The following is a 20,534-nucleotide window of genomic DNA, read 5'->3' as shown; positions in this document are numbered from 1 at the left end:
CACAATCCAATTTCCAAAACACAAAGCTCACAGCACCAGCAGCATCCAGCTTTAACACAGCCAACTCCTTATTCTAAGCCAGTGTTTCTCAACCTTAGCAACTTTAAGATGGGTGGACTTCAACTCCCAGAATTCCCCAGCCAGCCATGCTGGCTGGGGAATTCTGGGAGTTGTCCACCCATCTTAAAGTTGCTAAGGTTGAGAAACCCTGCTCTATGCAAAGCCCTTCATTCACAGAAAATCTACTCCTGCATCCGGAAACATGTTCCCCCAGTTTATACTTTGGGGGGCCTCAAATCCAGAAAGAGGCTTGAAGATGGAAGGAAGGACTGAAGAAGCTGGTCTTCTACAGGACCAGGGATTGTTATGAGCAATCCCCCCAACTCAAAAACTTTTGAGTTAAGGGGGCACTTGACTCAGCCACCAGCATATCAAGCAGACCTGTGTGCCACCTTGTCCCTGAACCCTCTTTCCTGTTTTTCCCAACACAACTTTCCTCCCTCACCGCATAAAAAGTGGATTCCCTTCCCCGCACCTCTCTACCCCCGCCCCATGTACTACTCAGCTTATCTGCATAACCAACCCTCTTCCCCACCACCCCCTATGCAATTTTTGCAATTAGTGTTACTGGCTTTCAACCTGAATCGTCTGGAACCATTATTTGCCTTGCGGGATGTTTTTTCCGGCAGCATCTGCTTCTGGGATCTTCCGTTCTTCCAAGCTCAGACGGTGCATCTGGAGCTCTCCAAAGGAGGCTGCATGTTCACTCGCAGCGCAGCTTGTGATGGATCCTGCTGGCTGAGGCTCCTCAAAGGTGGAGTCCCGGCTGAATCCGAAAGGTTGCAGAGTCCGGATGCTGGATCTAAAGAATGCCGGCCCATGCTAAGGGCCATCCCTAAAGCAAGGGGATACACACACCTAAATGGCCATAGAAATCAGTATCATATGCCTTCGGGAATCCCCACCCCTCCCATTTCCTCAATCAATCCACATGTCATGATTTTGGCACAGCATTACATTCTGGGAAATGCCACTGGACCAACGACCAACATTCCAGGAAATGCCACCGCAGCAACGTCCAAGGGATAACACCCTCCTGACTTTGGAATCCTTGTGAATTAATCTGCCAGTTTTCAGCTCAAGCTTTTTTTTTTTGCCTAAAAGGAAAACCTGTTTTTATGACTTTCATCGCCCTAAAAGCATAACAACCTTCAAGCCGTTTTCCAGAAACCTTTGCAGAAAAACTAGGGCTGTCCAGCCCATGATGTACCAAGACATGGCACATGGAGTGGCTTTAATTTGCAACCTTTGGCTATTGCCCCTGCACTGAGATAGCATGTTATGCACCAAAACCTTATTGCACATTTTAAAAATATGGCAGTATTTCAACCACACGCTGGCTCCCGGAACCACAGCAAGTTTGCCCTCCATCTTCAGCAAAAGGGCTTCAGTGGCACAAAACAGTCCTGTTGAGACTATGGGGCAGACCAGGTGGAGCTGAAAGTTAGAAAATCGTGGGGAAAAGCTGTTTGGATGACAGGCTAGGTTTCTACCTGCTGTGGATAGTTAGGCTTTGAAGAAATATTCTAATCGTGGATGCTTTCTCAATACCCAAAGATTGACTACCTCAATGAGATCTAGTCTCATGAAAGAGAAGACCTTATTCATTTGTGGCCAGTGTTATTAACTGGGCTTCTTTTCAAACAGTCCCTTACAATTTCCCTTTCTGGTCTTTTTAGGAATTCAGAAGCAGCTGATTTTATATTAGTGATTTTTCCTCAATCTGACAAATGCAGACGTCTAGCTAGTAGAGACCATCCATCTATTTAGAGCAGGAATGTGTCTTAACTGGACCCCCCAAAAGGCACTATATCCTTCCCCTTACTGGTATCTGAGATATACTGCTCCTGAATAGGGAAGTTTCATTTAGACATTGACACATTTTATTACTGTGATGCTATGCTGGCACTCACCATAAACTTTGTCCTGAGGAGCAGAAGTCACTGGTCTACATCCTGCCAGCCAAAGTGTAAGTCCCAGTGCTGGGCATACTAGAAAAATATCTTGACAACCTTTCCTAAATCTCAAAGGGTAACAGTTTTTTCCCCATCCTCCTAGAATTGTTTGTAAAGGCTGATTTTGTATGATTGGCAGTTTCCCCCATCCCTGTGACTACAATTCCTAGGCAGCATGGTGTAACAACTGCGAACCATGGGAGTCGTAATCCACACATGCAGAGGGCACCCAGTTGGGAAGGACGGTCTAAGGCCTAGGCCAGTGTTTCTCAACCTTAGCAACTGTAAGACATGAGGGCTTCAACTCCCAGAATTTCCCAGCCACCATGGTGGCTGGGGAATTCTGGGAGTTGAAGTCCTCATGTCTTACAGTTGCCAAGATTAAGAAACACTGGCCTAGGGGAATGCTGGGATAAAATAAACCAAACTTAATTTTACAATAGGTCAACACTAGGGGGAGAACATTCCCCAAGGATGCATCGAGGAGTCGAGCACCCCACTTTTAGTGCCCTACAGGTAGCTAATGAGAGCTTGCCCAACGTTATCTTGTGGGCAACAAGTTGGGGAAAGCAATTTTAGACCATCCACCCATTGTTCTCCACAAACTAGACCATGGGACCCAAAAGAAGGATTAAAAAAAAATGTTCTGGAAGAATCATCAAATCCCAGATTATCCAGGCCATGTTATCTACCACCGAATGAGCAAGCATCTCTGTCCACTGACTTCAGAGAATCTGATCCTGCTGCATTTGCTTTGCTCAACTTTCAGCAATCCCGCCCCCCCGCCCTAAAGATTTCCAACAACAGCCAACGATCTGCAAGATCCAAAGCTGTTTGCAATACAGGACACCCACCAGTATGCCCCTCCTCTCAAATTTCTCCACAGATAAGTAAGAATAAGCAAGAATCAGGAAATAGGACAGTTTTCCCAGGATCCAGGATGAAGTTGATTTCCAGTTATTCCCCAGTGTCGTCGAGCCCCAAGGATTCTAGCCGAGGGAGCATCAGACGTTCTCTCAGTTCTTGGTTACGGCAATTTTAAAAAAAAAAAAATCAGATTCTGCTAGAGGAGGAAAAACAGTCGTGGCCAACCTGGTCGTGTTTCATCGTTGCAACGCAGTGTTTAAGACTGATTCTTTGGTCTCAGCATCTGGATTTTTGTTTTTAAGCATAAAGTTCTTCGAGAAGAGTCTCGAGGCAGAAAAGGACCCCATCAAACACAAAATGTCCAAGGGTTGGCTTCAAACCCACAAGGTTTTGCCCAGCTGTAACTGGAGAGCATATCTTCGCAAAGTATATAGAGGCTTGGCTGAAATCTAGGCCGCCTCCCCCCTGAAGACTTGGGCACATGAGGGGACCCCATTGCCAAAGCCGCATGACTGCCCCCCGTGTGGAAGGAGGGGCTCTGGACAGCCCTTCAGGGGCCTTAGTGGCCTATCTGCCGGTCATCGTAAGTGCTGTATCGCTTGACGTGAATGCGGCGGACTCGGTCACGCAGCTCAAAGTTGCCGTCCTCCTCTTCTGCCCGGGAGGCCTGGCTCCGATTCTGGCTCGTGGCCTCCAGCAGGGAATTATCGGGCACCCGGGGCGTCTCGTATAACAGGATGTTAAGTGTTTCCTCGTAGATGCGGGCCTCGGGGAATTCGACCTGAGGGAGGGGAGGAAGAAGAGGATGCAGTCCTGGAAATCGGAGCAGCGGTTCTGTCCCGCCTCCCCCCCACACAGTGTCACTTGTAGCCCTCAGATCTTGGAAGAGCCCGGAGCCTGGAAGCTGTCAAGCTCCCCTCGGGGCCAGCCCTGGAGCCCAGACAGTGGCCACGAGGTATTCGGGAACACATAGGCACAGATAAATCCCTCCCACCAGTGTTTTTCAACCTTGACCACTTTAAGATGTGTGGAGTTCAACTCCCAGAATTCCCCAGCCAGCATGGCTGGCTGGGGAATTCTGGGAGTTGAAGTCTACACATGTCATGAGTAAGGATGGCGAGCAGGGGGCTCCCATCCAGACTGTCAAGTGCATGCGTAGCACTGAGGAACTGTTCAGCCATTCAAAGAGACACAGATCGGGACTGCCTTAACCCTTGGGGGTTATATGTCTGGGTTTTTCCCACGCTTCTTCAGTTTGTTAGGATTCTTGTTAAGTACTAGCAATAAATATTAGAGACCAGTTCATTGTCTCAGTGTGTTTCCTGGTAGTTAGGACAACACATCTTATAGTGGCCATGGTTGAGAAACACTGCCTCCCTCGATTGCCTTCCGGTTAAGGATGTCTGCAAGGGGTTAGGCAAAAAGAAAAAAAAATCAAGATGGCACCTGTGACCTGCCCCTTTTTTATGCATGTGAAAAATGGGCTTGGATTGCCCAGCTGCAGGTGCCAATCTTGACCTTTTTGTCTCCCACCCCCCTCTTGTGGATGCCCCTGCCTCCAATACCTGGCATTTAAGATCTGCTCTCTGCAATTTAGGGGGCAATCAACTGCAACCAAGAGCAAGCTACAACTGGGAGCCCCCAACCCCCCTCCAAGAATCTGTCCAGTCTCCTTTCAAGCTATCTAAAAGGGTGGCCAGCCTAGCTAGGCCAACTCCAAAGGGGGTTAAATTTCCTGGTGGTCTCCCATCCCGCTGAGCCAAGCAGAAGGCTAGCCTGCTGCCAGATGCTCCAATGCTGTCTTCATTTTGGAGAAAGACTTTCAGCCCCCCCGACCTTCCTTCCTGTGGCACGGAAGCCGGAGCGGTAAAAGCACTTTGAGAGAGCAGCTCGGATAGATTCTGCCCTAAGGTTTGAGGGCCGGTGACGACTACTTTCAGCCCCATCACTCCAAGACAGGTGTTTGGACTGGCTAACTGTGGCAGCCATTTCATGAACAGGCAGCAGCCACCTTGGGAGCGTGCCTGCGAGAATTTCCCACCATTCCGAGCATGCTTCCTCCCCCCTCCCCACCACTGCTGGAACCTCCTGGTTCGTGCCGAGCCCTGACCCCCTCCCCACCTGAACACCCGGAATCGCCAATACCTTCGTCTGCTTCTTTTCTGTGGCGTAAACGATGGAGGTGCAGCAGACCTCGGCCAGCTTCCGCCCCTGCCCGAAGAAACCCCAGCAGCAGATCTCATCCCCGATGACGTCCTTGATGAAGAGGACCCTCCCGTTGAAGCGCAGCGAGAGCTTGTCAAAGAGCTCGATGTTCTTCAGGAGATTGTCGTCGGAGTTGCTGGGAGGAGGAACGGAAAATGCAGCGGTTGCTTGGGGAGGCGGGCAGGATTCTGCGTTCCCGCTCTCCTCCCATGCCAAAGAACCCATGTTGCAAGCTCCAGCGGCTCTGCCATGCAAGCAGAGACATCGGGACATACGGGGGTTCCGACACAGGTAGACTGCCCTTGCCTGCCAGGTGGATGAGCTGGGCCTCCCACCTCTACTGCAGATTGCAACTCGGGTGTTCAGCAGAAAAGAACAGACTCAGGGGTGGGGAAGGACAGGAGGATGAGCCACTACCAATGCAAGAGTCAGAGGAGCGGGCCTTGAGCCCATTCCAAGAAACTAATATGTGTACAGGCAGTCCTCGTTTAGCGACTGCCTCACACAGCAACCATTCAAATTACAACAGAGGTGAAAAAGTAACTTTGTAACCAGTCCTTCCATTTACAACCTTCGCAGGTATGTAAAGCCAAGGGAAGCTGCAGTAAGATCGTAAGCACAGTCAGTTTCACTTAGTGACCACTTCGCTGGTCCCAATTGTGGTAACTAAATGAGGACTCCCTGTAAATGTCTCAGACAAGTCCCTCCCTAATTCACAAAAAGATAAAGGGTGGGAGGGGGAAGTACATTCAAACTTGCAAGATTCTGTCACTACAGCTGTTTCAGTAAGAGTAATTTTAGACCTATATGACATTGGTTTCTTGGTCTGGTCTACCTCACAGGGCTGACAGCTGGCGTAGTCCAGCTGTTAAAGGGCCAGACTTGACTGGAGATGGGGGGAGGAATCCCAGTTTAAGTCCCCGGCCCTTCTTTCTCAGCCTTGCAGGGGAGTCGCAGATGCACCTCAACCCTCCCTCTGCAGGTCTGTTCAACATGCCAAAGAGAAAGCAAGACCTGGGGTTGCTATTCTGCAGCTCTGCAGCTTCTACAGTTGCATGCATCAGTATTCTTAGGGCAGGGATGGGACATGACTACAACTCCCATTAGCCCCAGGCAGCAAGGCCAGTAGTAAGGGATGAGGATTGCAGACTGACTGCAGAGCCAGGACTTCCCCACCTCTGCCTCAGGGGTGCATGGAGCTGCCCAGAGAAAACTGGACAAAGGGGTGGTTTGTCTTTTCTGCGCTAACAAAGCAAATTAAATCCACATAACTCAGAACTGAGTTCTGGCACAGAAAGGCAGGGAGCTGGCTGGAGTCTCCCCTCTGCCTGTCAACATCTTTCTGGATTGTAATTTAAATAGATATATAAACTAAAACAATCTGTTCAGAAGCTGGCAGGCTGTACAAAAGAACACCAGTCGCCGGCCCCATTGTTATTCCTGGAAAATAAAAATGGCAGGGGCTTCATTGGGAAGCATGCTCTCCCAACCCCAGAAGAAAAAAAAGGTGGGGTGGGGTGTTGGGGGGGATCTGCGCTGTTTACCTTGGAGCAAATTTCCCCAGTTTTGGCCATTCCAAATGTATCCTCCAGACCAGGGCAAAGCCATGTGTTGACTCACTCGCCAAAGATGAGTAAACTGGGCTCTCTGGTAAGACAGCCAGAAGTTCAAAAATGGGGAAAAGGCTAGAAATTTCACACAAACAGCTGTTGGATGAATTTCTGCCTGGAGAGGCAGCGGTGGCTGGTTTGGCTATGCCTGGCTGCCAAGCAGGTAATTCAGTCCCGCTGTACCTGCTTGTTATTCAGGACAACGAGTCTGACATCACCCAATTACAGGGAGATTACAAAACAGGTGGATCTGTGTCCAAGTCCCAGTTAACCCTTAAGTCTGATTTCTCATTGCTACTGCATCAATCTTTAAGCAGCAGCAGCAGCAGCTCAACTCCTTCATTTTTACTGCCGCCATCGTATCTTTTTAAACCTTGTACTTTGACCAAAGAATTCTTGTTGCAGGAAGGCAGATAAGCCACACAAATAAATACTTTTACTCTGTCAGTGGCAGAGTAATCTTGTCTGTTGTTCTGAAGCCTTGGATATACTTTAAAGCTTCTAGTGCCAGCAGGGTAGAAGTGAAACAGTGGACTTTTTTCAGTCCTCCTCTAACCAGGTTTTTTTTTTTTAAATGTAGAGTTCCCTTCTCCTGAAAGTAACCCATGAACATCAGCTTCTGAGCTGCCAATGAAAAGGAAATAATTTGTGGACATAACCAATAAAGAGCGAACAACACATTCAAAGCTTAAAACAGCCATTTTCAGTGCCATGAGCTCTGAGGCCATCGCCTTGTGTTCTAGAATTTGTCCTTAGTTCAGAACAACATGAGCGGTTTTGTTCCATCTTATTTTGAGGGCTCCACCATCAGGTACTGTAGGAAATCATAACAAGACACTTGCTCCATCTATTCTATCCTGGAGCCAAAAAAGAAGGTGGGGTGAATGTCTGCAATGAAGGCTACCTCCTGAAAAGTTGGCCAAGAGAATGACTTTTTAAAAAATGTTTTAAACGTTTTTAAAAATCTCATAGCAAACTATGAAAAAAAAATAACCTTGCTTTTTGCAATTTGCCTGCCCAGTGGTTTATTTCTGAAAAAATATCCCCATGGCCAATTTTTCCACTGAGTGGTAGATAGAATCAACATGGACTATCTGTCTATTTTAATGGCCCAAGATGGAAAAAAAACAGCAAATTAATGAAACAAATAAATGGCAGAACATTCAACCCTTTTTAGTTTTTTTCTCAGGGATCAACCTGCCATGTTCTGATGGAAGACTCTGAGTGCAACAGCTTTGCTCCAGACATAGAACTTTTCTGTTTAATAACCGAGTGCTACGATGGCTTTGGACCTGACAAATTCCTCTTTTCTTGTTTCAGTATATAAATACAAATGTAAATGTATTTTACCTTTAAAATGTATAATTTACATTTTATATTGCCAATATATAATTTACATTATATATTGTAAATTATATATATTTTCAATATATAAAATAATATATATTGTAAAAAATTACAATATATAATACAGTGTATAAATATATAAATTCAATATAGAAGTACAAAACGTAAAATGGCGACCAAGCACACAACAAAACAACCACAGCAGGGATTCCCACTCCACTGGCCCTTAATGCCTGCAGGAAAAGCCAGATCTGGATAATTTAATTATAAAGAATTATAAATTAAAGAATTATAAATTAAGCAAGGAACCTGCTACTTTCTTCAGGCCAAAAGATGTACTTGCCCTTAAGCAATACGCTTGATGGTACGTTTCGCAGAGTGTAGGCTGACCCAACATAAAGAATGGGTGGATTCCAGGCAAACATGGAAATACTAAAATACTTATAATGAATAGGATTGTTTTCTATGGATTTAAGAATTGTCCCCTTCTTTAAAAATACAGGATAGTGGCAAATTCTGGAGGGGCAGACCCAGATCCTCAAACCTGTGCTTCTGAATTATAACCGTGCAACAGATTGATGGGGTCACGCACTGCCATGAAACAGAACGTGGGTCTGTTCAAACACAAACAAGGAATGCATTATCTTTCAGTATCTGTACATCACTGCAAAGCTTTTAGGTCTGTTTGTGTGGTGGAATTGTTGCTGCCAGTGCTTCCCAGGAAAGAGGGAGAGCATTCCAAGCTGGTAAGAGGGCCCGCAGCTTGGAAAGCCTTGGCAAGGGGTCAAGGAGAGTCAAGATGGCCCCGCCCTAGACTTTCCCGGGTTATTTCCCCGTGGGTTTGTCAGGATAGCTTGAGTCTGGCAAGATTCTGTATGGTGAGAATAAAGAAGTAGAGTGCAGAATACACTTGACTCGGCGTTGTTCTTGGTCCGGTCCCGACATCAATCTTGCCAGACTCAAGCTGTCCTAACTAATCCACGGGGAAATAACCCAGGAGAGTCTAAGGCGGGGCCACCCTGACTCTCTTTGACCCCCCTGCCAAGACTCCTAGACTGCGGGTCCTCTTATCAGCTTGGAACGTGCTCCTTCCTTCCTGGGAAGCACCGGCAGGGCGGAATTCCACCCCATCACCCACTCCTTCAAGAACACCTTCCATCAGTTTGGGGTCTTCCTAGATGCAACTGGTGGATCACTGCAGGAACAGACAGGTGGATCGGACGATCCAGCAGCCAGCTTTCCATGTTCTGTCCTTAAGTTTCTCATTAGCACAGAGAGCAGAGGTGTTTACCTTGTGTATGAGTATTTGTTGTTACTTCGGTTATAAAGGAGTTTCACCGCTGGCTGAAAAGAAGGGGGAGAAAAGGGGTATCAATTGAGGCAGACGAGAGAACGTCAAACTTCTGTGCCACCGGGTGCCAAAAGCAGCATGCGGAGACTCACTGCTGTAGTTCCCACAATGCTCTGGAAACAGCGGTGCTGAACCATCCCAGGGCATTTATGGAGAACTGAAACCACCAGTTCCTCACTCAGGTGCTTTGCACTAGCAGAAAGGAGAAAGAGCAGGCCTTGGAGGTGATGTGCCCTGCCAAGCCTTCAGGTGCCCAATACAGCTCTGGCAGCAGGTTTCTGGAAGCCACAGACAGACCTGCCGGGACGCTTCCCTGCAGCATCTGCTTGTGCCCCTGGCAGACAGAAAGAGGGGAACCTTCGGCTCTTCCAGGGACCCTGGAGTCCGCATGGTCAACGCAGGTGGAAACAGTCCTCCAACATCCAGGAGGACACAGATTCCCAAGACTGGCATGGACCTCACTCTCATCCCAAGAAAGCAAGTTCTGAGCTTCCCTTTTGGGCCAGGAATGCTATGCAGCCCAGAGACACGAGGAACCATCTGCTCAGGAGGTGGGGGCAGAAGACAAAAAAGAAAACTGGAATTCTTTCTCATACTTTCCATTTCACAGAGGAAGATTCTACCCAGCAAATGGTCCCCTTCCACCCCGTTCATGGGAAACATCAGACAGGAGCATGCCCCATCTGAAGCGTGCCCCATCTGAAGTAGTTCAGTCCAGAAAAAGTTTAAGCACCTAATTCTTTTAGAGGCATATAGAATCCTTTAGGGGGCCATTTGACATACATAAGACTCAAATGTCGATAGCGCTTTCCTTGCTGGGGATCAAAAGAAACATGCTGTGGAGCAGCCCAGCGGATGCCCCTGGAGCAGCCTTAAAGAAACACATTCCAATATAACAAGTGTGGCTATTCTTAGCTTTGCAAACGATCGTTCTGCATTGGAGAATCTGAGTTGGAGCAGAAAGGGAAGAGGAATAACAGGGATGCAATTGTCCATTTCTGCCCCCCGCACCTCATTAGCTCTGCCCACCTCCAGCAAACGCCCCTCCCCACTTCTGACTCCCCCAAACAGCAGATGCCAACAGCAATAAAAGCTGTTTACCTGCCATAAAACTTGAAAACTTTGAGCTGGAGGGGATAAAGCACAATGGTCCTTCTTTATACACTTGTACCATCTCTAGGAGGTACTCAATGGCATGGAGAAAACTGATATTTAAAAGCCTAATGGAGCCTTGTTTTTCCTCTTCCTAATTTCTAAGGAGCCATGACAAAGTTCAGATTCCCAGGCACTGATAAGCAAGGCAAGTGGCTGAGATTTTGGCTGGCTTCACATGTGGTGCCAAGTCTGGGTTGGTGAGACTCTGGCTCAGGGCAGTTGGTGCTTAACCTCTGTCAGTTCAAGGGCCACACCAAGCTTGAGGCCAGGATCGTTGGATTACAGGTAGTCCTTGATTTACAACCATTTGTTTAATGATGGTCCAAAGTTATGACGGCCTTGGAATGGGGGCTTTACGGCCCATAAAGCACTTCCGAGCATCACAAAACGTCGCAACCCCCCATGGTCACCCGATTGCCTTTTGGGTGCTTGGCAACTGGCTTGTATTTATGACCAGTTGCAGCGTCCTGTGGTCACGTGGTTGCGGTTCGTGACTTTTTTGCCATTTTCCAGCAAAAAATGCCCATTGGGGAAGGTGGATTTGGTGGTTTAACAAGCGCTGTAAAAATGGTCATAAAATCGGGTCCAGTCACATAGTGACTCGACTTACGACTGCAATGACTTACAATGGAAATTCAGGTCCCAATTGTGGTTGTAAGTTGAGGACTACCTGTGGAGGTTTCAGGGTTTCTAAAAGGGTGAAATGTTTTAAGTGACTTTTTGAAGTCAGGCCACCCTAACAAATCTAATAAAACAAAAGGAGGCAGCCCGCCTGCTGAATGTCCTGCCCTCCTGGTTTAGTACAAAGTGTGAACCTGGCCCTTTTCTTCCGCTCATTCTCTCCTCATCCCCCCTCAATACCTTCATGGCTGATTCAATGAGTCTCTCTTCTTCTTTGGGAGACGTGATGACGGGGATATTGCAGATAGGATGGTAGGCCTCTTTCTTGTCCTGCAAACAGAATTGCACACATCCAGACAGATTAAGGGAGGGTGGACTGCCTCTCCTTCGGAAATCTCACTGTTCTGAGCTGCAGAAATATTTGTTAAAAAGCACACCTGGCTTTTTTTTTTTTAACCAAGGGGCTGTGGGGGGCTGTTAAAGGGCCTAATTTATGCCTTAAACCTTGCAGAGAATTTTGATGGTTAATTTCCCCCCTTCAAAGAAGGAGTGGGAATGGCTTGGACAGATTCCAGGAGAGTCTCTTCAGAGTTTGTTAAGAATGCGAAGGTTTTTAAGGTTTAAGACACCATCTCACTTCTTAAAACAGGGGAAGAGGGCCTGAAATTTTGTCCATTCTGGGGGGTCCAAAGGCCCCAAATTCAGGACTGTGAGGCCATATGGGCCCCCATCTCTAGAATAATGAACTAGGGGGGAGAATACAGTCTGTCCTTACCCAAAGAAGTTTAAATAAACACTGGATGTCACCTGTCCAGAATGCTTTGAGAGTAGAATTCTTGCCTTGAGCTAATAGGGTTGAGCTGGGTGACCTCCAGGGTCCCTTCCATCTCTAAGCTTCTACCATTCAGCATATAGAGCTCTCGTACCTGCAAGGCAGCTTGACAGAAGTCCACCAAGCCCTGGATGAGGTAATATTTGGCTTCGGCCATCAGCTCCTTGATCTCTTGCCGGTTCTTGGGTAGAGTGACCGTATTGTCCCGGAGATAATTTAAGATCGTCCCAAAATGCTTCCCACAACGGTCGATCAGGATCCAGCCTGGGAAAGAAACAGGAGACCTCGGGCTTCAAGCAAAGCGGGTGGAGAAATACACAAGAGTATTATCCCAAGGGGTCTTTTTTTCTGCCCAAAAGACTCCCAGGAATATGAACACTTGCCCTAGTCTTAGGTGGTAATTCCAAACAGGCTGCAAACAAATATAGGAAGAGGCCCATTACAACTTTTATTTAATTAATTAGATTTATACAGCCAACCGTCTCACCATAATGACTCTGGGCAGTTAACCACAGAGAACAACAACATACAAATCAAAATCAAAACCCAACCAGCAAATCAAACCTATATGCTGGTTGGTTTGGGTTTTAATTTGTATGTTGTTGGTAGTGGTGCCCATAAACAATATTAATAACCACCAAGGTAAAAACAGATCCAATACTCTAAGAATGCCCCACGGGCTCCAATCCAATGTCCATGCCTGGAGCACCTCCGAGTCTTAAGGATTGCTTGAAAAGCTGGCAGGGGCAGGGGCAGGGACAGGGCCAATCTCATCTTGGAGGTACAGTATGGTGTTACAAAGGGCAGGCACCACACCAGAAAAGGCCCACTTTCTGGGTTGTGCAAGGTGACGTTCTGTAATGGATGGGATGCCCAGCATGCCTCTCCTGCTGGATCTGATGGGATGGGTAGAAAAAATTGGGACGAGGCTGTCCTGCAAATAACCGATGCCATGGAAAGTTTGTAGGGGTCAGCCCCACTAGGTGGAAATCAACTCCACAGGAAACCCAACTTAATGTCCAAAGTAGTGTTTTTCATCTTCAGGAACTTTAAGATGTATGGACTTCAACTCCCAGAATCCCCTAGCCAGGACTTCAGCTCCCAGAATTCCCCAATCAGTCCATACATCTTAAAGTTGCTGAGGTTGAGAAACACTGGTCCAAAGGCCCTTTTCACAACCACCCACAATCCCTCAATCATATTGACTTAACACAACATGTCCATAAAACATGTACTGAGAAAGACATATCTAAGTTGCAGCCCTTACACGTGACTATGACTTGATAACAGGTAGAGATATGACAGGGCTGCAAAATCTTTCTTTCCCTCATGGAAAGAAAGATTTCACCAATAAAGTTTCAAAACGTTTTATCCTGTGGGAAGTGGAATCTAGATTCCTTTCACTTCCAGAAGATTCTTAAAGGACAGATACTAAAAAGAATGAAATCCAGCTCTGGTGCCTCTTTCCTTGGAAAGAAATGTGACTTAATTCCTGAAAACTTCAGAAGTGGGGTTTGGGGTTTCTCCCTCATTTAAGAGCAACGATACCACAACTACAGTGGCACACAACTTTCCACAGAGGCAGCTTCTCTTCCATAGCATTTCCTGCACTGATCGTGTAACCAGCCCATTTCTCGCCAAAGCCCATTTTTACCCAATGCAAATATTCCGCTGCATGTGAGTAAGGCCCAATTATCCTTGCTTGTGGAAAGGGAGCAGGAGGCATGTTTTGATGAACATGCTTACGCAGGTAGTCCTTGCTTAACAACCATTTGTTTAGAAATGGTTCAGACTTACGGCCGGTCCTCACACTAACGCCCACCGCAGCATCCCTGTAGTCACGTGATCACAACTCAAGCGCTTGGCGACCAGTTCACATTTACAACCGTCACAGCACTCCCCAGCCATGTGATCGCCATTTTCAACCTTCCCAGCCAGCTTCCGGCAAGCAAAATCAATGGGGAAATCGCATGATTCACTTAACAACCAAGTGGTTTGCTTAATGACCACCGCAAAAAAGATAGTAAAATCAGGTCAGATTCACTTAATGACCACTTCACTTAACAACCAAGGACTACCTCCAGGCACTCAGCTTTGCTGCTTTTTTCAGCACTCACCTTCCTTGTCAGAGAGCACCTCCATTCTTCCGCTGAACATGGCTTTCAGCATGGTGTCGTGGCGTGTCAGCACCTGCACGGTGGTGTAATACAAGGAGCCCCCGACATTGAGCCGCACGTACTTATTGCCAAGGGTGCCGACTTTAGAGCTGTAGCTCTTCGGCTTCGCTCCCGAAGCAGGGCAGATGGTTGTTAAGCAGGTGTCACCAGACATCCCCTTCTGCAAATAGATGACAACGCGGCAGAGGGTGGGCTTGACCGACTCCGCCGTGGTGGTGGGGGGAAACCCGGGGGTCTCCAGCTGGATTCAAGAATTTCTCGGAAGCCGCAGGATCCTGATGCTGGGAAACTCTAAGAGCAGGGAAGAGAGAAAAGAGATTTGTTTAACTGTGGTTTGTGGAATAATTGGGCTGGGCAGGGTTCACGCACCACATTCAGAGGCAAAGCACGTTGTACCAACCACCCTGTCTGGATCCTGCAACGCTTGATGCCAAACACCTATGAAACTATATTATAGTTTAGCATGCTGTAGGAAGAAATCAGAAGCATTGCTACAAAATCAGAGACCAGATTCTGATTATTCAGACCTGAGGCTTCTCCACAGCTGAGACTTGGTGATGCTCACTGACCCATGTCTGCAGGAGACCAAGAAAACAATGAGGAGCAGAGCCTTCATGGTTGAAAAGGTCCAAGCAGTGTTTCCAGGAAATTATTTTTAAGGATTTTTGAGCCGCTTGTAAAGCAATGGAGATGGAAGCATTTGAAAGCAACACGATGACTATTACAAGCCAGCATGGATTTGTCAGGAACAAACAGTAAAATGTTCTGATTAAGCTAATTAAGCTATGAACTGGGTGGCACATCCCCAAGTGGCTGGAAAATCATCCTCAAAGAGTGCTTGTGAATGGTTCCTCATCGAACTCGACTGAATCTTCAAGGAGGACAGCTTATGGCTCAGTCTTAGGTCTGATACTTCTCAATGTTTTCATTACAGGTAGTCTTTGACTTATGACCACAATTGGGACTGGAACTTCTGTTGCTAAGTGAGGCAGTTGTTAAGTGAGTCAAGCCTGATTTTACAACATTTTTGCCATGGTGTTAAGTGATCACCACAGTCATTAAGCAAATCCAGCTTCCCCCACTGACTTTGCTTGTCAGAAGCTGGCTGGGAAGGTCGCAAATGGCGATCACATGACCCCGGAATGCTGCAACTATCATGTGCGAGCCAGTTGCCAAGCGCCTGATTTTTGATCATGTGACGGCAGGGATGCTGCAACGATCATAAGTGCAAGGACTAGTAACAAGTCACTTTTTTCAGTGCCATCATAACTTTGAACGGTCACTAAACAAATGGTCATAAGTTGAGGACTACCTGTAATGACTTGAATGAAGGCAAACGATTATCAAATTGCAGATGATACCAAGCCATGTGGGATAGCTAATAATCAGGAAGCCACAAAGAAAATTCAGAGCTATCTTGATCGCTTAACAAAATGGGGTGAAAGTTACAGAAAGAAAATGAAGGGAAACCAATGCAGGCCTCTTTGCTCAGCAAAAAGAAATTCAGTGCACAGGTATAGGTTAAGTATAGCATATGTCCACCTAGGGAACAGGATAAGTGAAAAAGATTTACTGATCACAAGCTGAACATAGGTCAGCAATGCTGCATGGTTGCTAAAAAGGATAAATGCTGTTTAAGACAGTACCATTAAAAATATAGTTTCCAAATTATGGGAAGTACTAGTTTCAAACATATCTTTCAAACGTATCTTAAGAATTTTGCCCAGGTCCAGTACCTGAGTGGTGTCATATAGGGAGTCAATGTCCCTTTCTCCCAGACTGAAGAACACAGAAAAAAATGGATTTAAGTGGAAGGTGGACACATATATAATCATTTCCCCCCATCAATTTTTTTTTAAAGAGAGCTGATCAGTTTTTAAGACAAATTAAAAGAAACCAAACCCGCCTATGAAGCTTTGAAAAAATAGGCACACCTGCCGTTTTCAGCAACCGTTCAACAAAGAGGTTCTCACTCAGGTTCAAGACAAAGAGGAAGTTCTTTTTTTTCCTAAATGGCAGTTAATCTTCGCTGAAAGCTAATGAGATGTCACCAGTCTAACCAATCAAGCTAAGACTGTATTTGGATGTAAAAATTAATTTGGGAAATGAAAGAAAACAGAAGTACCTGCTTTTTAAAGCCGTATCCACCACCAATGCAATCCTAAACTACCTTCTGGATGGGGGACCACAGTCCGGAACTCTATCACTGCATCTCGGAGGGGCAGCAGGAACCCGGGGCCCAGCCCAGCCCTGCAAGATGACGCCATGGGTCTGACTCAGCCTATCTCAAACAATGGGAATGTTTCCTTTCCTTCCTCCTGGTTGGACTTTGGTTTTTTATTTCTTTTTAATTGCCTTAAAAAAAGAAGTCGGAAACTGGAAATACCCAAAGTCGTAACACGTTTCTGTTCCCAACAGCACAGTCTCAAGCTCTTCAAGTGCCAGCTGGATGGCATTCAGGAAAGATCGTGGCAGCTCAACAAATTGAAAAGTGGCCGTAAAAAGGACCCGATTGAGTGCAAAGATAGAGAGCGCGGAACGTTGCGCTGGTCACCACTGGCCACGCTGACCAGAGCTGCTGGGAGGTGGTTTCATCAACAACTGGAGGCCCCTGGATTTATTGCAGAAAATCAGGCTGCTTGTCTATTTTTCTAAATTTTTATTTATTTATCTATCAAATTTCATCACTGCCCATCTCCCTCAAAAGATTGATCCTTCTTTAACCCAGCAAAGCCTGCTCTAGCATAAAGGCCTCAAAGGGAGGGCTCTGCTACCTTCTTCCAATTGTTCCTTTTAACCGGGGATGCCAAGGTCAGACTCAGGGCCTTACAAAGCATACCTCCCTCCCTTCACAATTAAAACGCAATTCCAAATTCTACCATGCCCACTGCATGACTTTCTACACCAGGCAGGGCAAAATGTTTTGTTTTTGCCTGTTCTCAAGTATGAACACCCTGCTTCAACTCCAAAACAACCTGTCTTGAGAGTGAAATGCCCCATTTTGAGAGCAAAAAGAACAGGTCTGAGCATGAAACCTTTTGTACACCCCTAAACATCCTTCTTCTGGTTAGCTTTCATTCACTTTAGGGCAGTGTTTCTCAACATTGGCAACTTTACGATGTGTGGACTTCAACTCCCAGAATTCCCCAGCCAGTCTCGCTGGCTGGGGAATTCTGGGAGTTGAAGTCCACACGTCATAAAATGGCCAAGGCTGAGAAACACTGCTTTAGAGGCACTCTGGAATGGCCACACTGTAGTAGTGGGCCAGACACTTCCCTAACTCTGCTAACGATGGACATCTGATTAGAAAACATCCTGAATCTCAGATGCCCAGAACCTCCAGGGTTTGCAAGCAGTCCCAAACCCACAAAATTTTTATTTTTTTTTTTGGTAAAGAAGCATTTCAAGCAGAATCTTGTCAACGTATGGAACTCCCTGCTTCAAGATGTAGTGACAAGCTGCTCTGCTAAGTGAGAGGCAGATTCACGGAAGAAGCTAACAATCTTATCACCAACTCCTGGTTTTAGGGTTGCATTTTAGGCTCCATTGAGATGGAAGCGAAGAAAGCAGCCTCCAACTAAATCTGACCAGTGGTCCATTGTTCACACTGGATTAATCTTCCCAGCACACGGAACTACAAACAAGCTGACCGCAATTTAACTTTGCACCTTGTGTAAGCCCAGCCCAATTAATTTAGAGTTCGGTGTAAACCCCCCCAAATTGGGTTAACTGATAAACCAAGATTATGTTAACCACGGGTAAGCATATCATGCATGACAATAGCTTGCTCCTCTCAACGCCCCCCAACCCAATTTCTATTTGGAGACGCTGAGGATGCCAGACTGCGCTGGGGACCAAGCACTGTCCTGAAGCCACTTTTCTCAATTTGATAAATACAGGTACTCTTCGTTTAGCGACCACAACTGGGACCGGCAACTCAGTCATTAAATGAAGCAGTCGCTAAGTGAAACCACACCTGTGCTTATGATCTTACTGCAGCTTTTCTTGGCTTTACAGACCTGCAAAGATCGTCAATGTGGGGACTGGGCAGAAAGTTACTTTTTCATCACTGTCATAACTGCAAACGGCCACTGTGTGAGGCAGTTGCTAAATGAGGACTACCTGTAAGACAGAATTCTAAAAGATGGCAAAAGAGTTTTTCTTTCTCCCATTGCTCAGCCCACAAAAGATCCAGCTCTCTGCTAGAGATCACAAACTCACAGTAGATGACTCTTTCTAATGCTCATTTTCAGAGCAAGACACTCATTTACCCAGCAGGGCCCTTCCCTTGTCATGGAAAATCCTGCTTCAGGGCTCCGGTGAAAGAAGTTCTGGTTTACCAATTTTGCAACTCCAAGCTTGGCTTCAACAGGGCCGGAAGAGAAGCCAGGAAGAGGGGCGTAATGTTTTATTACATTTTCATCCGGCAGCAGATAAGGTCCTCTGCTGTGGCCTTGCTGTAGGCCAGCTGAGCAAGAGCCCCTGAGCCAAGGGCATTCAAATAACAGTTGAGCCCCTTTGGGGAGATTCGAATCCAGCTCTCTCCCATCTAAATCCAGTGCTCCAGCCCTCAAACTACCATTATGGCTAAGCATTCTGGGCAGTTCTAGGCCACCAATCTAGATACGCCATGGGTGTAGCTGGGGTCCCACAAGGCAGAGGTGTGGCCCATACTGCAGTTTACACTCCCAGCTCGCCAGCTCTGCCGCTCTTCCTGATCGCATTGCTAAAATCCAGCCACATTTACCAAATTTTTTTCACACTAATCATACCTACTGTCCCTTCTAAAACTATAAACAAACTTGGCAAAAAAAGCTATCAATGTGCATCTTAGCAGGTTGCCCTTCCAACATCTTTGGATGGTAGTTCCTATCACCAGCAATGGCTCAGCATGATGGACCATGTAATCCAAACACATCTGGAAGCCACCAAGTCAACCCCTTCCTCAGTCATATTTTGATTCTGCCCCTCCCCATTTTTCTTTTGTTTGCAGATGTCATGGGATTTTTTAAAAAGTGGTATAACTATTTCTTTTCCTGTCCTTTTGAACTGACAGCTCTACAGGGAGTCCTCATTTAGCGACTGCCTTGTTTAGCCACCACAGTTACAATGGTGATAAAGAAGTAACTTTGGAACCAATCCTCGCATTTACAACCTTCATGGGTCTGTAAAGCAAAGGAAAGCGGAGGTCAGATTGTAAAATCATGATGTTTCACTTAGCGACCACCTTGCTTAACATCCAAGTTGCCAGTCCCAATTGTGGTCACTAAATGAGGACTCCCTGTACAGCAATCTTAGGTTACCATTCATCCTGCTGTCCAGACATATTCAATTAGTTATTCAGCATCAAGTTAACCTGGAAATGTAAGCTGTCCTGGTCACCCCAGTAACTATTGAAAATGTAAGAATATAAGTGCTGGAAATCAGCTCAGGGGTGGGACCTGATTGGCCACTTATTTTTTGTATAGCTCCTGCTGAAGGCTCCCCTCTATTCTTTCCACCTAGATTTGGTGGGTTGATTTACCGTTCACACTTTAAATTCTTTTAGGGTTTGGATTAGATTTCTGTCTTACCTTCTGTCCAGGTGGCTCCCTTCATTTATCCCCAGAGTTCCTGCAACCCTGCAAGGTAGGTCAGGCTGAGCTACAAGCCCACTTGGCTTGCGTGGCTGTGTCTGGACTTGAATCCAAGTCTCCGCAGTTCTGATCCAACGTTTTAAACACTACACTACCCTGGCTAAATGCCCAAGTGGCCCTACCATGATCCCTTGATGGGTTTGAACTTTGGGCTACAATTCAACAGGTGTGGCTTTTCCCCGACTCCAACCACCAGGCTGTTTAAAACGGCATGTGAGGGATTCCTGTCTACCGCCGTTAAAAGTGGACGAGCCAGAGTCGTTGGGAGACTGGCGACCTACAAACTGTATAAATAAATAAAAAGGGGAGGAAAGTCTTGCATCCAGCCTGCCCTGATTCCCGCCTATCCCGCTTTCTCTGAAACCTCTCGTCCCAAAACGCAGAATCAAATTCACTTCCCGCGTCTCCGCTCCAAACGGGCCCTCCTCCCACTGATTCGCCCCTCCAACCGCTGGCTCTTTCCTTACCTGCCTCCGAGTCGCTCGGCGCCGCTCCCACGCTAGGCCCCCAATGGCTCCTCGGAAGCCCCGAGCGACGGCCAGGCGAGGGAGCGGAATTGATCTCAACCGGCTCCGAGCGAGTCGGCGCGCCCTCAGCTTCTCAATCCCGGCCAAAGGGCGGAGCTCAAGGCCGGGCTGCATCAACAGGCTTTCCAATCGGGAGAACTCAGCCTACAACTCCCAGCATGCCCCGCGCGCCCCGGAGCTCAAGGCCGGGC

At 46.8% G+C, this 20,534-nt stretch overlaps 1 protein-coding gene across 1 annotated transcript; it reads right to left on the bottom strand.

Annotated features, from left to right (window-relative positions):
* Nucleotides 1–2,678: 2,678 nt before the first annotated feature.
* TNFAIP1 (TNF alpha induced protein 1) lies at nucleotides 2,679–20,482 on the bottom strand. The gene is made up of 7 exons (XM_063297198.1): nucleotides 20,284–20,482; nucleotides 14,121–14,471; nucleotides 12,098–12,267; nucleotides 11,412–11,501; nucleotides 9,336–9,388; nucleotides 5,028–5,223; nucleotides 2,679–3,663 (listed from the first exon to the last, which is right to left on the bottom strand). Exons 2-7 carry the CDS (start codon nucleotides 14,332–14,334, stop codon nucleotides 3,442–3,444), a joined length of 945 nt encoding a protein of 314 aa, XP_063153268.1. The 5' UTR covers nucleotides 14,335–14,471; nucleotides 20,284–20,482; the 3' UTR covers nucleotides 2,679–3,441.
* Nucleotides 20,483–20,534: the final 52 nt, after the last annotated feature.

Source organism: Candoia aspera, chromosome 1 (genome assembly GCF_035149785.1).
Source record: "Candoia aspera isolate rCanAsp1 chromosome 1, rCanAsp1.hap2, whole genome shotgun sequence".
NCBI lineage: Eukaryota > Metazoa > Chordata > Lepidosauria > Squamata > Boidae > Candoia > Candoia aspera.
This window is presented reverse-complemented; position numbering and strand designations above follow the sequence as displayed.

Bases quoted from the DNA above. Each gene is read 5' to 3' on its own strand.
- TNFAIP1 (XM_063297198.1), bottom strand. From the start codon at position 14,334: ATGTCTGGTGACACCTGCTTAACAACCATCTGCCCTGCTTCGGGAGCG. The intron at 5,224-9,335 runs GTAAACACCTCT...TCCTCCTCCCAG, and splicing joins AACAAATACTCATACACAAG to CAACTCCGACGACAATCTCC. The intron at 3,664-5,027 runs GTATTGGCGATT...CCCCTCCCTCAG, and splicing joins CAGAAAAGAAGCAGACGAAG to GTCGAATTCCCCGAGGCCCG.